At 40.1% G+C, this 18126-nt stretch overlaps 1 protein-coding gene across 3 annotated transcripts in view; it reads left to right on the forward strand.

The window, feature by feature from the left end:
* LOC139752232 (protein FAN-like) overlaps window positions 1-15317 on the forward strand; it is a 162566-nt gene extending 147249 nt beyond the window's left edge. For all 3 annotated transcript variants that reach the window (XM_071668259.1, XM_071668260.1, XM_071668261.1), the window contains exon 21: window positions 5476-15317. In XM_071668259.1, coding sequence (XP_071524360.1) covers window positions 5476-5570 — 95 coding nt within the window. In that variant the 3' untranslated portion in view covers window positions 5571-15317. The remainder of the gene's footprint in view (window positions 1-5475) is intronic.
* The last annotated feature ends 2809 nt before the right edge of the window (window positions 15318-18126 follow it).

Raw genomic sequence — 18126 nt, forward strand, 5'->3', positions numbered from 1 at the left:
CTTCCACACATTTTTCAAGGCTCCCAAAATTTTCGCCCCCTCCCCCACCCTATGATCCACTTCCGCTTCCATGGTTCCATCCGCTGACAGATCCACTCCCAGATATCTAAAACACTTCACTTCCTCCAGTTTTTCTCCATTCAAACTCACCTCCCAATTGACTTGACCCTCACCCCTACTGTACCTAATAACCTTGCTCTTATTCACATTTACTCTCAACTTTCTTCTTCCACACACTTTACCAAACTCAGTCACCAGCTTCTGCAGTTTCTCACATGAATCAGCCACCAGCGCTGTATCATCAGCGAACAACAACTGACTCACTTCCCAAGCTCTCTCATCCCCAACAGACTTCATACTTGCCCCTCTTTCCAGGACTCTTGCATTTACCTCCCTTACAACCCCATCCATAAACAAATTAAACAACCATGGAGACATCACACACCCCTGCCGCAAACCTACATTCACTGAGAACCAATCACTTTCCTCTCTTCCTACACGTACACATGCCTTACATCCTCGATAAAAACTTTTCACTGCTTCTAACAACTTGCCTCCCACACCATATATTCTTAATACCTTCCACAGAGCATCTCTATCAACTCTATCATATGCCTTCTCCAGATCCATAAATGCTACATACAAATCCATTTGCTTTTCTAAGTATTTCTCACATACATTCTTCAAAGCACACACCTGATCCACACATCCTCTACCACTTCTGAAACCGCACTGCTCTTCCCCAATCTGATGCTCTGTACATGCCTTCACCCTCTCAATCAATACCCTCCCATATAATTTACCAGGAATACTCAACAAACTTATACCTCTGTAATTTGAGCACTCACTCTTATCCCCTTTGCCTTTGTACAATGGCACTACGCACGCATTCCGCCAATCCTCAGGCACCTCACCATGAGTCATACATACATTAAATAACCTTACCAACCAGTCAACAATACAGTCACCCCCTTTCTTAATAAATTCCACTGCAATACCATCCAAACCTGCTGCCTTGCCGGCTTTCATCTTCCGCAAAGCTTTTACTACCTCTTCTCTGTTTACCAAATCATTTTCCCTAACCCTCTCACTTTGCACACCACCTCGACCCAAACACCCTATATCTGCCACTCTGTCATCAGACACATTCAACAAACCTTCAAAATACTCATTCCATCTCCTTCTCACATCACCGCTACTTGTTATCACCTCCCTATTTACGCCCTTCACTGAAGTTCCCATTTGCTCCCTTGTCTTACGCACCCTATTTACCTCCTTCCAGAACATCTTTTTATTCTCCCTAAAATTTACTGATAGTCTCTCACCCCAACTCTCATTTGCCCTTTTTTTCACCTCTTGCACCTTTCTCTTGACCTCCTGTCTCTTTCTTTTATACTTCTCCCACTCAATTGCATTTTTTCCCTGCAAAAATCGTCCAAATGCCTCTCTCTTCTCTTTCACTAATACTCTTACTTCTTCATCCCACCACTCACTACCCTTTCTAAACAGCCCACCTCCCACTCTTCTCATGCCACAAGCATCTTTTGCGCAATCCATCACTGATTCCCTAAATACATCCCATTCCTCCACCACTCCCCTTACTTCCATTGTTCTCACCTTTTTCCATTCTGTACACAGTCTCTCCTGGTACTTCCCCACACAGGTCTCCTTCCCAAGCTCACTTACTCTCACCACCTTCTTCACCCCAACATTCACTCCTCTTTTCTGAAAACCCATACTAATCTTCACCTTAGCCTCCACAAGATAATGATCAGACATCCCTCCAGTTGCACCTCTCAGCACATTAACATCCAAAAGTCTCTCTTTCGCACGCCTGTCAATTAACACGTAATCCAATAACGCTCTCTGGCCATCTCTCCTACTTACATAAGTATACTTATGTATATCTCGCTTTTTAAACCAGGTATTCCCAATCATCAGTCCTTTTTCAGCACATAAATCTACAAGCTCTTCACCATTTCCATTTACAACACTGAACACCCCATGCATACCAATTATTCCCTCAACTGCCACATTACTCACCTTTGCATTCAAATCACCCATCACTATAACCCGGTCTCGTGCATCAAAACCGCTAACACACTCATTTAGCTGCTCCCAAAACACTTGCCTCTCATGATCTTTCTTCTCATGCCCAGGTGCATATGCACCAATAATCACCCACCTCTCTCCATCAACTTTCAATTTTACCCATATTAATCGAGAATTTACTTTCTTACATTCTATCACATACTCCCACAACTCCTGTTTCAGGAGTATTGCTACTCCTTCCCTTGCTCTTGTCCTCTCACTAACCCCTGACTTCACTCCCCAGACATTTCCAAACCACTCTTCCCCTTTACCCTTGAGCTTCGTTTCACTCAGAGCCAAAACATCCAGGTTCCTTTCCTCAAACATACTACCTATCTCTCCTTTTTTCACATCTTGGTTACATCCACACACATTTAGGCACCCCACTCTGAGCCTTCGAGGAGGATGATCACTCCCCGCGTGACTCCTTCTTCTGTTTCCCATTTTAGAAAGTTAATACAAGGAGGGGAGGATTTCCGGCCCCCCGCTCCCGTCCCCTCTAGTCGCTTTCTACGACACGCGAGGAATACGTGGGAAGTATTCTTTCACCCCTATCCCCAGGGATAATATACATATATATATACATATACACATGTATATATATATATATATATATATACATATTTTTTTTTTTTTTTTTTTTTTTATACTTTGTCGCTGTCTCCCGCGTTTGCGAGGTAGCGCAAGGAAACAGACGAAAGAAATGGCCCAACCCCCCCCCATACACATGTACATACACACGTCCACACACGCAAATATACATACCTACACAGCTTTCCTTGGTTTACCCCGGACGCTTCACATGCCTTGATTCAATCCACCGACTTCCACACATTTTTCAAGGCTCCCAAAATTTTCGCCCCCTCCCCCACCCTATGATCCACTTCCGCTTCCATGGTTCCATCCGCTGACAGATCCACTCCCAGATATCTAAAACACTTCACTTCCTCCAGTTTTTCTCCATTCAAACTCACCTCCCAATTGACTTGACCCTCAACCCTACTGTACCTAATAACCTTGCTCTTATTCACATTTACTCTTAACTTTCTTCTTTCACACACTTTACCAAACTCAGTCACCAGCTTCTGCAGTTTCTCACATGAATCAGCCACCAGCGCTGTATCATCAGCGAACAACAACTGACTCACTTCCCAAGCTCTCTCATCCACAACAGACTTCATACTTGCCCCTCTTTCCAAAACTCTTGCATTCACCTCCCTAACAACCCCATCCATAAACAAATTAAACAACCATGGAGACATCACACACCCCTGCCGCAAACCTACATTCACTGAGAACCAATCACTTTCCTCTCTTCCTACACGTACACATGCCTTACATCCTCGATAAAAACTTTTCACTGCTTCTAACAACTTGCCTCCCACACCATATATTCTTAATACCTTCAACAGAGCATCTCTATCAACTCTATCGTATGCCTTCTCCAGATCCATAAATGCTACATACAAATCCATTTGCTTTTCTAAGTATTTCTCACATACATTCTTCAAAGCAAACACCTGATCCACACATCCTCTATACATATTTATTTATTTATTTTGCTTTGTCGCTGTTTCCCGTGTTAGCGAGGTAACGCAAGGAAACAGACGAAAGAATGGCTCAACCCACCCACATACACATGTATATACATACACATCCACACATGCAAATATACATACCTATACATCTCAACATATACATATATATACACACACACAGACATATATACACATGTACACAATTCATAGTCTGCCTTTATTCATTCCCATCGCCACCCTGCCACACATGAAATAACAACCCCAGATGCTTCACATGCCCTGATTCAATCCACTGACAGCACGTCAACCCCGGTATACCACATCGTTCCAATTCACTCTATTCCTTGCCCACCTTTCAACCTCCTGCATGTTCAGGCCCCGATCACTCAAAATCTTTTTCACTCCATCTTTCCACCTCCAATTTGGTCTCCCACTTCTCCTCGTTCCCTCCACCTCTGACACATATATCCTCTTGGTCAATCTTTCCTCACTCATTCTCTCCATGTGCCCAAACCATTTCAAAACACCCTCTTCTGCTCTCTCAACCACGCTCTTTTTATTTCCACACATCTCTCTTACCCTTACATTACTTACTCGATCACACCACCTCACACCACACATTGTCCTCAAACATCTCATTTCCAGCACATCACCCTCTTGCGCACAACTCTATCCATAGCCCACACCTCGCAACCATACAGCATTGTTGGAACCACTATTCCTTCAAACATACACATTTTTGCTTTCCGAGATAATGTTCTCGGCTTCCAACCATTCTTCAAGGCTCCCAGGATTTTTGCCCACTCCCCCACCCTATGATTCACTTCCGCTTCCATGGTTCCATCCGCTGCCAGATCCACTCCCAGATATCTAAAACACTTTACTTCCTCCAGTTTTTCTACATTCAAACTTACCTCCCAATTGACTTGACCCTCAACCCTACTGTACCTAATAACCTTGCTCTTATTCACATTTACTCTTAACTTTCTTCTTTCACACACTTTACCAAACTCAGTCACCAGCTTCTGCTGTTTCTCACATGAATTAGCCACCAGTGCTGTATCATCAGCGAACAACAACTGACTCACTTCCCAAGCTCTCTCATCCACGACAGACTTCATACTTGCCCCTCTTTCCAAAACTCTTGCATTCACCTCCCTAACAACCCCATCCATAAACAAATTAAACAGTCATGGAGACATCACACATCCCTGCCGCAAACCTACATTCAATGAGAACCAATCACTTTCCTCTCTTCCGACACGTACACATGCCTTACATCCTCGATAAAAACTTTTCACTGCTTCTAACAACTTGCCTCCCACACCATATATTCTTAATACCTTCCACAGAGCATCTCTATCAACTCTATCATATGCCTTCTCCAGATCCGTGAATGCTACATACAAATCCATTTGCTTTTCTAAGTATTTCTCACATACATTCTTCAAAGCAAACACCTGATCCACACATCCTCTACCACTGCTGAAACCACACTGCTCTTCCCCAATCTGATGCTCTGTACATGCCTTCACCCTCTCAATCAATACCCTCCCATATAATTTACCAGGAATACTCAACAAACTTATACCTCTGTAATTTGAGCACTCACTCTTATCCCCTTTGCCTTTGTGCAATGGCACTATGCACGCATTCCGCCAATCCTCAGGCACCTCACCATGAGTCATACATGCATTAAATAACCTTACCAACCAGTCAACAATACAGTCACCCCCTTTTTTAATAGATTCCAATGCAATACCATCCAAATATCTGATAACATTATAATTGGTGTAAATATTAATTATTAACATCTGAAGTTATAAGACAAATGTAAATATTTCAGGTCCTGTGACATGTTTAGCGCTGAGCCCCAACAATTCACACTTCGTGACTGGCAGTGAAGATCGACGTATTATGCTGTGGGGTGTAAACTCCTGAAATTGGGAATTTGTGTGGAATTTTTACCCCACTTAAGTTGCCTTGGTCTGTTTGCTTTCTCAGAAGGAAAAGTTTTTCAGGCCTTGAAGATAAGCCTTACAGAAGTTTGTTTGTAAAGCTTACCAGTTGTAGTTATTAAGATTTTTTATTCATGAATATTTTTACTTTTTCTTTGATGTATTTTACTTCAGTTATAAATTTTAGTTAAGAACTTACGGGATGCTTTCAGAGAGCCTTCTTGATTACTGGTCATGAAGATTTTTGGGTGTTGAGACAATACCTTGAAGTGATATTCTGACGCTTATTACAAAAAGATGAAAATATTTTTTGTACATATATATTACATATGTTATATGAACATTTTTAGGTATTTTAGGCATGACATAAAATTATTTTATGTAAAGCTTTAAAAACATATGAATTATAAGGTAGGAAACAACTGAATGCACTCAATTTGGAAGAATAACTAAATCTCAGTAGTTTGTAATCGATGTTTGAATTTAAATTAATTTGGGTTTTTATGTTAGCGGACATGGAATAAATGTTATTGTTTTATTAAATGTTCTGTTTGGCTGAATTTTACATGATATGCACCTGGACATGAGAATGGTGAAGAGAGATGAGTGTTTTGGGAGCAGCTGAGTGTGTGTGTCAGCAGTTTTAATGCAAGAGATTGTGTAGTAATGATGGGTGACATGAATGCAAAAGTGGGTAATGTGGCAGTTGCGGGTATATTTGGGAGGTATGAGGATATTCATTAAGTTAAATAGAAATAGTAAACAACTTGTGGAGTTGTGTGCTGAAAAAGAAGGGGTGGGTGATTAAGAAAACTAAATGTAAAATCTTAAATGAACCAAACAAAGATGGCGTGCAGGCATTATTGGATTACATGCCAGTTGATAGGCATGCTAAAATGAGACTTTTGGGTATGAATGTGCTGAGATGGGAAGCTGGTGGGATGTCTACCATTATACGGTGGAGGCAAGAATGAGGATTTGTAGTTTTCAGAAAAGTGGAAATGATACAAGTGAAAAGAGGATGGTGAAAGTAAGTAAGCTTGAAAAAGGGATGTGTTAAGAAATACCAGGAGATATTGAGTGTAGAATGGCAAATTGTAAGAGTAAACAAAATAAAGGGAGTGGGTGAGGAATGGGAGGTATTTACGGAACCAGTGCTGGCAGATGAGAGAAAAGTGGAAGGTAGGAGATACGAAGGAGTGAAAGGGTAGCGAGTGGCAGGATGACAAGTTAAGTTGCTAGTATAAGATAAGAAAGGTGTATAGGCAGAACTTACAGGGAAGTAATGAATGTGACTGGGAGATGTAAAGAGAAAGTGGCAGGAGGTTACAGGAGGGTGCAGGGGCTGAAAAAGAAGGCGAAAGAGAGTTGGGATGATTGAGTGTTTGCAAACTTCAGGAAGGATATGAAAATGCTTTGGATGGAGGTTAACACTGAGAAAAAGAATAGAACAAATGGGGATGTTGATGAAGGGGTCAAATGGGGACTTGATAACAGGCTGTAATGAGGTGAAGAGGAGATGGAGTGAGTACTTTGAAGGATTGTTGAATGTATTTGATAATAGGGGAGCAGATTTAGGGTGCTTAGGTTCAGGAGGTATTCAGAGTGAGAGAGTAATGGTAAGTGGTTTGGTGAAAAGAGATGGAGAAAGCCTCATGTAAGATGAAATGAGGCAAGATGGCTGGTTTTGCAGTTGAATTTATTAAGAAAGGGAGTGATGTGTTATTGACTCATTAGTAAGGATTTTCATTGTATGTATAGATCATGATGGAGCGCCTGAGGATTGGCGGGATGCATGTATAGTGCCATTGTATAAAGACGAGAGACAAAGGTGAGTGTTAGAGTTAAAGAGATATAAGTTTGTTGAGCATTCTCAGTAAGTTGTATGGAAGAGTGGTGATTGAGAGGGTGTTTGCTTTGAAGAATGTGTGTGGGGCATGCTTATTTTAACAGAAGGTTTGTATGTGACATTTATGGATCTAGAGAAAGCATGTTATAAGGATGACAGATATGTTTTTTGGAAGATGTTATGAATATAAGGTGTGGGAGGATAGCCTATAGAAGCAGAGAGCAGTTTTTATCAAGAAATTAAGGCATTTGTATGAGTAGGTACAGAGGAGGGTGAGTGGTTCCACATGATGGTGGGTCCATGGCAGGGGATGTCTTATGTCACCAGGTTTGTTTGATCTCTTTATGGTTGGGGTGGTGAGGTAGGTAGATGAAAGGTTCTTGGAGAGAGGGACAGGTATGCAGTCTGTTGGGGGTGAGGGGGACCTGGGAGATGAGTCAGTTGTTTTCTGATGATACAGCAATAGTGGCAAATTTGAGTGAGAACTGCTGAAGTTGGTGTCTGAGTTTGAGAGAGTGTGTGAAAGGAGAAAGTTGAGAGTGAATGTGAATAAAAGCAGTGTTATTAGGTTTAGCATTGCAGAAAGACAGGTTATTTGGGGTGTGAGTTTGAGTAGAGAAAACTTAGAAGTGAAATGTTTTAGTTATCTAGAAGTGAACCAGGCAACAAACAGATTCATGGAAGCTGAGGTGAGTCATAGGGTTAGTGAGGGGGTGAAGGTTCTGGGAGCATTAAGGAATGTGTGGAAAAAGAAGTCACTCTCAGGAGGAGTGAAAATGGATATATTTAAAGGTATATTAGGCCCAATAGTGTTTAAAGGATGTGAGACATGGCCCATAGATGAGAATGCACGGAAGAGGGTGAATATGTCGAAAATTAAATGTTTGACGGCAATATGTGGTGTGAGGAAGGTTCATTGAGTAAGTAATGATAAGGTAAGAGAGAGGTATGGTAATGAAAAGAGTATGGGTGAGAGTGCTGATGAAGGTGTGCTGAAATGGTTTGGACACATGGAGAGAATGAGTGAGGGGAGGTTGATAAAGAGGATATGTGTGTCAGAAATGGAGGGGAGAGTGAAATTGGCAAAACCAAAAAGGATATGAAATTATGGAGTGAATAACATTTTGAGTGCTCAGGGCATAAAAATTTAGGAAGGTGAAAGGCATGCATGAGATAGAGTGAATTGGAGCAATATGGTATACAGGGGGCACTGTACTGTCAGTGGACTGATGTAGGGCATGTGAAGCAGCCAGGTCTTTGGGGCCTGGTTGTGGATTGGGGGCTATGGTTTTAGTGCATTACACATGACATCTTGAGTATGGATATGAGTGAATGAGGCCTGTTCTTTATCTGTTCCTGGTTTTATCTTACTGACACAAGAAACAGTGAACAAATACGAAAAACGAAACAAATTTTCTTGGTTAAATTTGCCTGACATTTTAGACATATATATATATATATTTATATTTATTTATATTTTGCTTTGTCGCTGTCTCCCGCGTTGGCGAGGTAGCGCAAGGAAACAGACGAAAGAATGGCCCAACCCACCCATATACACATGTATATACATACACGTCCACACACGCAAACATGCATGGAAATGTTAATAATATTTTACAGAGATGTCACCCCACCCACCAACCATAAATTGCCATGAGCTAGACGGTAAGCCTAAAAATACATTATGTTTAGGTCTTCCCAACCCCATGAGGTCTTACATAGCTTTGGCCAAGATTTCATCTTACTGCAAGATACAACTTTATAGTACAGTGAGTCTGGGGACTTTTACGATTGAAATGAGGAGTTACATGACTAGGCGTAAAGAATTTTTGGAAAAGTTTAATTAATACAATTGTTTTAAGAACTACAATTGAATTCCATGGGCATGTACAGTTTAAAGGCAATTCATCTGCAGTCTAAGCAGATGTAGCAGGGTGGTTTTGAAGTGGATTCAAGGTGATGATTTAGGTGAACTGGGACGGTCTCAAGAATTTCAGTCATTTCCACATAACTTTGGCTCATGATTCTAATAAAAGTATTCAGCAATAGCAGTGGTAAGTCAGCCTGTCAGTAAGGGAAAACCTGAAACTGGTATAGAACATGATGCAGAGTTACATCAGCTATATTAAATTTACTTCAAGCCCTTAGCAAGTTAGTTCTTGCCCTACTGATGCCCCCAGCAAGTTAGTTTTTAACCTGCTTGTGAACCCAGGAGATGTGTCAAGACTGTATGTACTGGTATTGGGGAGAATTTGGTGTTTTTTGTCTGACCAAGTAAAGTTGCTGACAGGTTAGGAGACCAGCAGGTGAACTGCTATGTAGAGGTAATCGAAGGTGATTTCTGATCTTTGTGCCCACAGTTGTTTACTTGGGCTGAAGGGTAAATGTTGTGTTTGACATCTCTGCATGAATTTATTTGAATAATATTACGATGGGAAACTCTCAGAGATAGAGGTTCAGAAAAGTTTAAGCACTTTTATTGTCACAATGTTTATGGGCTCTAATGAACATGGTTAGTGATATAATTAATTAGTCAGAAGTACATTTGTTTTAACTGCACAGTGTATATTTTTTAAGGAATAGATCAAAATGACCAGTTACAAAGGAAACTGAAGTTTGATTCTATAATGGTTACCATTGTGAAGCTCTGAAAGGCCACATGTATCAATACTTTTCATAATTAGCAGCCTTATACCTGGCTTCTGGGATAAGTAGAATTGATTGCATAGTACAAAGCTAACACCCTGGAGTCACAAATGGAAGCTACCAAATTCTGTGGACATACAGAAAGTGAAAAACAAGCAAAAATTGTTTCAATGATAGATGTACGGTTGAAAGAGGTTTTACATTACAGTAGTAGCACTCGACACTTGTAACAGGATTCTCATTGAATATGGAATAGTCAGCAAATTTTTTGATACTTTCAAGGCCAGGAAATTTTCCACAAAATCAAAAACTACTAGTGGTTAGGGAAAAATCATAGGTAAGCACATAATCAAATAGGAACAATACACCAATGCCCGTAGCAGTTTTCTGCATCTTCACTATAAAACATAAAATGTTCATAAACAAGAGTCAGTCTTCTGTAAATGTATTAAGTTTTTTTCAGATTTTAACTATTGTGATTGTTAATAAATGCATTGACTAGTAAAAAAACAGCTCAGACCAGTATGATTAAAGAATGGAAGAACTTACCATATGGATGGCAAAAAGCCCAAAATCAGATATCAGTTTGTTGAATCTTATGTGGAGTAAACACTGGGTTGGCAAATATGGTGAAGAGAACTCTTCCCCTTCCCTATCATTCTCAAGTTAAACTTTCCACTAAGATAAAAAAACAAAAACAATCTTTACCTTTGATTTGGGTCAGCCAGGACTGTATGTTGAGTACCCTAAAGTGAAACTAAAAAATGCCAGTGAGATGATTGCATTATTTCCACCCCTAATACATTTTGTGGCAAGATTGTCAAGTGCTATCCTAAGAATTTTAGTTGGCCATGAAAAAATGGAACGATGTGGTTGATATACATCGATGTATATCAACTGTTATATTCCTCTCTTGTGTCTCCCCTGATGATGTGATTATTACACGAAAGTGCACTTGGAACTTTTCCTTCTTTCATTTTCCCCGTGGACTCGTAGGAATATCTTGATCACGAGCTAAATTGTGATCCTTTCCAATATATATATATATGTATATTTTTTTTTTTTTTTTTTATTATACTTTGTCGCTGTCTCCCGCGTTTGCGAGGTAGCGCAAGGAAACAGACGAAAGAAATGGCCCAACCCCCCCCATACACATGTATATACATACGTCCACACACGCAAATATACATACCTACACAGCTTTCCATGGTTTACCCCAGACGCTTCACATGCCCTGATTCAATCCACTGACAGCACGTCAACCCCGGTATACCACATCGCTCCAATTCACTCTATTCCTTGCCCTCCTTTCACCCTCCTGCATGTTCAGGCCCCGATCACACAAAATCTTTTTCACTCCATCTTTCCACCTCCAATTTGGTCTCCCTCTTCTCCTCGTTCCCTCCACCTCTGACACATATATCCTCTTGGTCAATCTTTCCTCACTCATTCTCTCCATGTGCCCAAACCATTTCAAAACACCCTCTTCTGCTCTCTCAACCACACTCTTTTTATTTCCACACATCTCTCTTACCCTTACGTTACTTACTCGATCAAACCACCTCACACCACACATTATCCTCAAACATCTCATTTCCAGCACATCCATCCTCCTGTGCACAACTCTATCCATAGCCCACGCCTCGCAACCATACAGCATTGTTGGAACCACTATTCCTTCAAACATACCCATTTTTGCTTTCCGAGATAATGTTCTCGACTTCCACACATTCTTCAAGGCTCCCAGAATTTTCGCCCCCTCCCCCACCCTATGATCCACTTCCGCTTCCATGGTTCCATCCGCTGCCAGATCCACTCCCAGATATCTAAAACACTTCACTTCCTCCAGTTTTTCTCCAGTCAAACTCACCTCCCAATTGACTTGACCCTCAACCCTACTGTACCTAATAACCTTGCTCTTATTCACATTTACTCTTAACTTTCTTCTTTCACACACTTTACCAAACTCAATCACCAGCTTCTGCAGTTTCTCACATGAATCAGCCACCAGCGCTGTATCATCAGCGAACAACAACTGACTCACTTCCCAAGCTCTCTCATCCCCAACAGACTTCATACTTGCCCCTCTTTCCAAAACTCTTGCATTTACCTCCCTAACAACCCCATCCATAAACAAATTAAACAACCATGGAGACATCACACACCCCTGCCGCAAACCTACATTCACTGAGAACCAATCACTTTCCTCTCTTCCTACACGTACACATACCTTACATCCTCGATAAAAACTTTTCACTGCTTCTAACAACTTGCCTCCCACACCATATATTCTTAATACCTTCCACAGAGCATCTCTATCAACTCTATCATACGCCTTCTCCAGATCCATAAATGCTACATACAAATCCATGTGAGGAACTGCAGAAGCTGGTGACTGAGTTTGGTAAAGTGTGTGAAAGAAGAAAGTTAAGAGTAAATGTGAATAAGAGCAAGGTTATTAGGTACAGTAGGGTTGAGGGTCAAGTCAATTGGGAGGTAAGTTTGAATGGAGAAAAACTGGAGGAAGTAAAGTGTTTTAGATATCTGGGAGTGGATCTGGCAGCGGATGGAACCATGGAAGCGGAAGTAAATCATAGGGTGGGGGAGGGGGCGAAAATCCTGGGAGCCTTGAAGAATGTGTGGAAGTCGAGAACATTATCTCGGAAAGCAAAAATGGGTATGTTTGAAGGAATAGTGATTCCAACAATGTTGTATGGTTGCGAGGCGTGGGCTATGGATAGAGTTGTGCGCAGGAGGATGGATGTGCTGGAAATGAGATGTTTGAGGACAATGTGTGGTGTGAAGTGGTTTGATCGAGTAAGTAACGTAAGGGTAAGAGAGATGTGTGGAAATAAAAAGAGCATGGTTGAGAGAGCAGAAAAGGGTGTTTTGAAATGGTTTGGGCACATGGAGAGAATGAGTGAGGAAAGATTGACCAAGAGGATATATGTGTCGGAGGTGGAGGGAACGAGGAGAAGTGGGAGACCAAATTGGAGGTGGAAAGATGGAGTGAAAAAGATTTTGTGTGATCGGGGCCTGAACATGCAGGAGGGTGAAAGGAGGGCAAGGAACAGAGTGAATTGGATCGATGTGGTATACCGGGGTTGACGTGCTGTCAGTGGATTGAATCAGGGCATGTGAAGCGTCTGGGGTAAACCATGGAAAGCTGTGTAGGTATGTATATTTGCGTGTGTGGACGTATGTATATACATGTGTATGGGGGTGGGTTGGGCCATTTGTTTCCTCTGTTTCCTTGCGCTACCTCGCAAACGCAGGAGACAGCGACAAAGCAAAAAAAAAAAAAAAATATATATATATATATATATATATATATCAATGCACTGTATTCCTTGCACGCCTCTCACCCTCCTGTATGTTCAGGCCCCTATTGCTCAAAATTTTCTTCACTCCATCCTTCCACCTCCAATTTGGTCTCCCACTTCTTGTTCCTCCCCACCTCTGACACATATATCTTCTTTGTCAATCTATCCTCACTCATTCCCTCCTTATGTCCAAACCATTTCAACACACCCTCTTCTGCTCTCTCAACCATACTCTTTTTATTTCCACACATCTCTCTTACCCTTACATTATTTACTCAATGAAATCACCTCACACCACCACTTAGTCCTCAAACATTTCATTTCCAATACATCTACCCTGCTCCATACAACCCTATCTATAGTCCTTACTTTGCAACCATATAACATTGTTAAGGACCACAACTGAGCATGTGATCAAGTTTATTCATACGAGTTCATAGGGAAATGAAACCAAGTTCCCACGTGTTCTTTTGTGTAATAATCACATACTTATGGAAGATACAAGAAAAATATATCAGTTGATATACAACAAGTGACTACCTGAATGGAGGTCAGGTGCATTCAAGTCTAGCAACATGCATGTCATAAATTTATTATATGGACAAAATGGGGAATCCTTTACATATTTTATCAATGGTAAAGCTATCCAATTTGTATAGACTTTTACTAACATTGATGTCAATTCTTTGTGTATTTAATAACAGAAGATTCAGTGATATTTCATGTAGTATAAAAGTTAGTTAATAACTGAGATGGCATTACTCCAATCATTACAATGATCATAATTTTTAACATGATTAAACAAGGCATTTGATTCTTGTCCTGTTCTTTTAACATAGTTATGTTGCTTAAGTCTAACAGAAAGATCCTTACCAGTCAGCCTAACATATACCTAATCACAATTTCTACATGGTACTCTATAGATGCATCCTGTTGAACTTTCTGGTGAGTTTCTGATTAAGATATTCTTTATAGTATTGTTGTTGCTGAAAGCAACTTTTACATGAAAGGATTTAAGTAACATGGGTTGGAAAGTAAAATTTTTACTAAAAGGGAGAACTAAAATGTTCAAGGTGTCAAGGGGAGGTTTGGGTATAACTCTATAAAATGATTTCTTTGCCAACTTAATTAATCAATTTGACAATGAAATCATTTTATAGAGTTATATCCAAACCTTCCCTTGACACTATGAATCTTTTAGTTCTCCCTTTCAATAATAATTCAACTTTCCTTCCCATGTTACTTAAATCCTTTAATATAAAAGTTGCCTTCTGCAACAACAATACTATAAAGAATATCTTAATCAGAAACTCACCAGAAAGTTCTGCAGGATGCATCTATAGAGTACCATGTAGAAATTATGCTTAAGTATATGTTAGGCTGACTGGTAAGGATCTTTCTGTTAGACTTAAGCAACATAAATATAGTAAAAGAACAGGACAAGAATCAAATGCCTTGTTTAATCATGTTAAAAATTATGATCATTGTAATGATTGGAGTAATGCCATCTCAGTTACTAACGCTAAATCTTGTACCACGAGAAATATCATTAGGTAGGAACCTCTGCAAACACTGCACTACACTTGCCCTCAACCAGTTGCCTGTTAAGGGTGAGGCAATAAAGACAAAAAAGGCAGCACTGAAATTCTTTAGTTATGGTGACTGTTGCTGTGGCCACCCCTTTTAAGGAGTTCCAATTGGAACAGGCATCAGATATACAGACGATAGATAGATAGACAAGCTAAAACTGTAAAGTAATTAAGCTGGGCAGGGATGCAGACAAACTAAAACTAAAGTAACTGGGGTGGGCAGGGATGCTATATATGAAAAGAATACAAATATGCTACAAAAGAGGAAGGATATACAAAGATATAGATTTTTAACAATGAAATAAAGACCTCTGCCAAATATTTATTTTTCTATCACTTTCCCGTCAATAGCTGTATTTCTTACCTGCACAATTTCATAAATAGGAGAAAAGAAAAATTTCTGGAAGTGCAAGAAAAAACATGCAAGAATGGAATCTCTCAAATAAAGGAAAAATACAGGAAAATACTAAATACCTGTCATCTTGTTTGATATTAAAGAAATAATGTCATGAGATACTAACATAAGCTTTTTGCTCATAAACCAGCACTGATATAAACACATTAAGCATTAACCAAAATTATGGTACACACTTACTAAAAATTACATAATGGCAACGGTCCTCTCTTTCACTGTAGTTCATTCCTCTAGCCACATTCACAGAGCAGTACCATATAACAGTAAACAATCATTTTTCACTGTATAATACCTTTCAAAGACAACTTGTTATAGTCTAACATATTTACAATGTACTCATGACTTCTTTCCCTTTTATTTTGTGTCCCTACAACTATTCCCCTAACTCATAAATATGATCTGGTACCCTTTATTTTTTCATACATACTTGTACTATTATCAGCTGGCACTTGCTTCACTTATATTACAATCAATTTATCAAAAAGAATTCTTCAGTAGTAGTTTGATCACGAATTTTACTCTTTTCGCCTATGGAGATAATCACTGACCAAAACGTTATGGGTTGATTCTGCATGTGTTACCCTGCTTAACTCTGGAAAAGGTGTTAATGGTAAAGGTAGAGAGAGTGAGACATTATTATTACTATATCATTATTATTATTTCTTTTGTGCTTCATTGTCATTTCCCACATTAGCAAGGTAGTGCCAGGAACAGACAAAGAAAGGCTACATCTGCTCACATCCATTCCTGAACTGGCATGTGTAATGCACCAAAAACACAGCCCCCTATCCACACCCGGTCCCCACAGACCTATCCATGGTTTCTCCTAGACAGTTCACATGCCATGAGTCTGTCCACTGACAGGACATCAACCCCAGTATACCACATTGCTCCAATTCACTCTATCCTGTGCACACCTTTCACCCTCCTGCATGCTCAGGCCCTAATTGCTCAAAGTCTTTTTCATTTCATCCTTCCATCTCTAATTTGGTCTCCCAGTTCTCTTTGTTTCCTCTACCTCTGACACATATATCCTCTTTGTCAAACTTTCCTAACTCATTCTCTCCATATGACCAAACCATTTCAGCATACCCTCCTATGCACTCATAGTCACACACTTTTTTATTGCCACACATCTCTCTTACCCTTTCATTATTTACTCTACCAAACCATCTCACACCACATTTTATTTCTAACACATTCGCCCTCCTCCACACAGCCTTAACTATACCCCATGTTTTGCATCCATATAATATTGTTGAAACAACTATATCTTCAAACTTATCTATTTTTGTCCTCCCACATAATATTCTCTTTTTCCACATATTCTTCAGCGCTCCCAGAACATTCACCCCTTACCCACCCTATAACTCGCTTCTGCTTCCATTCCCTGCCAATTCCATTATCAGACATCTAAAACACTTCACTTCCTCCAACTTTTCTCCATTCAAACTCACATCCCATCTAACCTGTCCCTTGACCTTACTGAACCTAATAACCTTGCTTTTATTCACATTTACTCTCAATTTCCTACTTTCATACTCTTTCAAACTCAATCACCAACTTCTCGCTTGAATTAGCCACTAGTGCTGTGTCATCGGCAAACAACAACGAACTCACTTCCCAAGCTCTCTCATCCCTCACAGACTGAATACTCACTCCTCTCTCTAAGAATAACATGTTTACAGTGCACTTATGACTTCTTTCCCTTATATGTTGTGTTTTCCTACCTCTATTTCCCTATTTGATAAGTAGGATCTAACACCCTTCATTCTTTTCAAAAATACTTGTACTGTCATTAGCTGGCACTTGCTTCACTTATATTAATGTCATATCAAAAATGAATTCTTCAGTAATGGCTTGATTATTGCTTTTACTCTTTTCATCCAGAGACACATATGGGGATAATCACTGACTAAGATGTTCGTGATTGATTCTGCATGTGTAACCGTGCTTACTTCTGGAAAAGGTGTTGATGGTAAAGGTAGATGAGCACAATCTAACACCCTTCATTCTTTTCAAAAATACTTGTACTGTCATTAGCTGGCACTTGCTTCACTTATATTAATGTCATATCATCAAAAATTAATTCTTCAGTAATAGTTTGATTATTGCTTTTATTCTTTTCATCCAGAGACACATATGAGGATAATCACTGCCTAAGATGTTTGTGGTTGATTCTGCATGTGTAACCCTGCTTAATTCTGGAAAAGGCGTTGATGGTAGATATAAGGGGTCTTATTATTATTATTATTATTATTATTTATACATTTATTTATTTTGCTTTGTCGCTGTCTCCCGCGTTTGCGAGGTAGCACAAGGAAACAGACGAAAGAAATGGCCCAACCCACCCCCATACACATGTGTATAGACACACGTCCACACACGCAAATATACATACCTATACATCTCAATGTACACATATATATACACACACAGACACATACATATATACCCATGCACACAATTCACACTGTCTGCCTTTATTCATTCCCATCGCCACCTCGCCACACATGGAATACCATCCCCCTCCGCCCTCATGTGTGCGGGGTAGCGCTAGGAAAAGACAACAAAGGCCTCATTCGTTCACACTAAGTCTCCAGCTGTCATGCAATAATGCCCGAAACCACAGCTCCCCTTCCACATCCAGGCCCCACACAGCTTTCCATGGTTTACCCCAGACGCTTCACATGCCCTGATTCAATCCACTGACAGCA

This window comes from Panulirus ornatus, chromosome 12 (genome assembly GCF_036320965.1).
Source record: "Panulirus ornatus isolate Po-2019 chromosome 12, ASM3632096v1, whole genome shotgun sequence".
NCBI classification, from domain to species: Eukaryota; Metazoa; Arthropoda; class Malacostraca; order Decapoda; family Palinuridae; genus Panulirus; species Panulirus ornatus.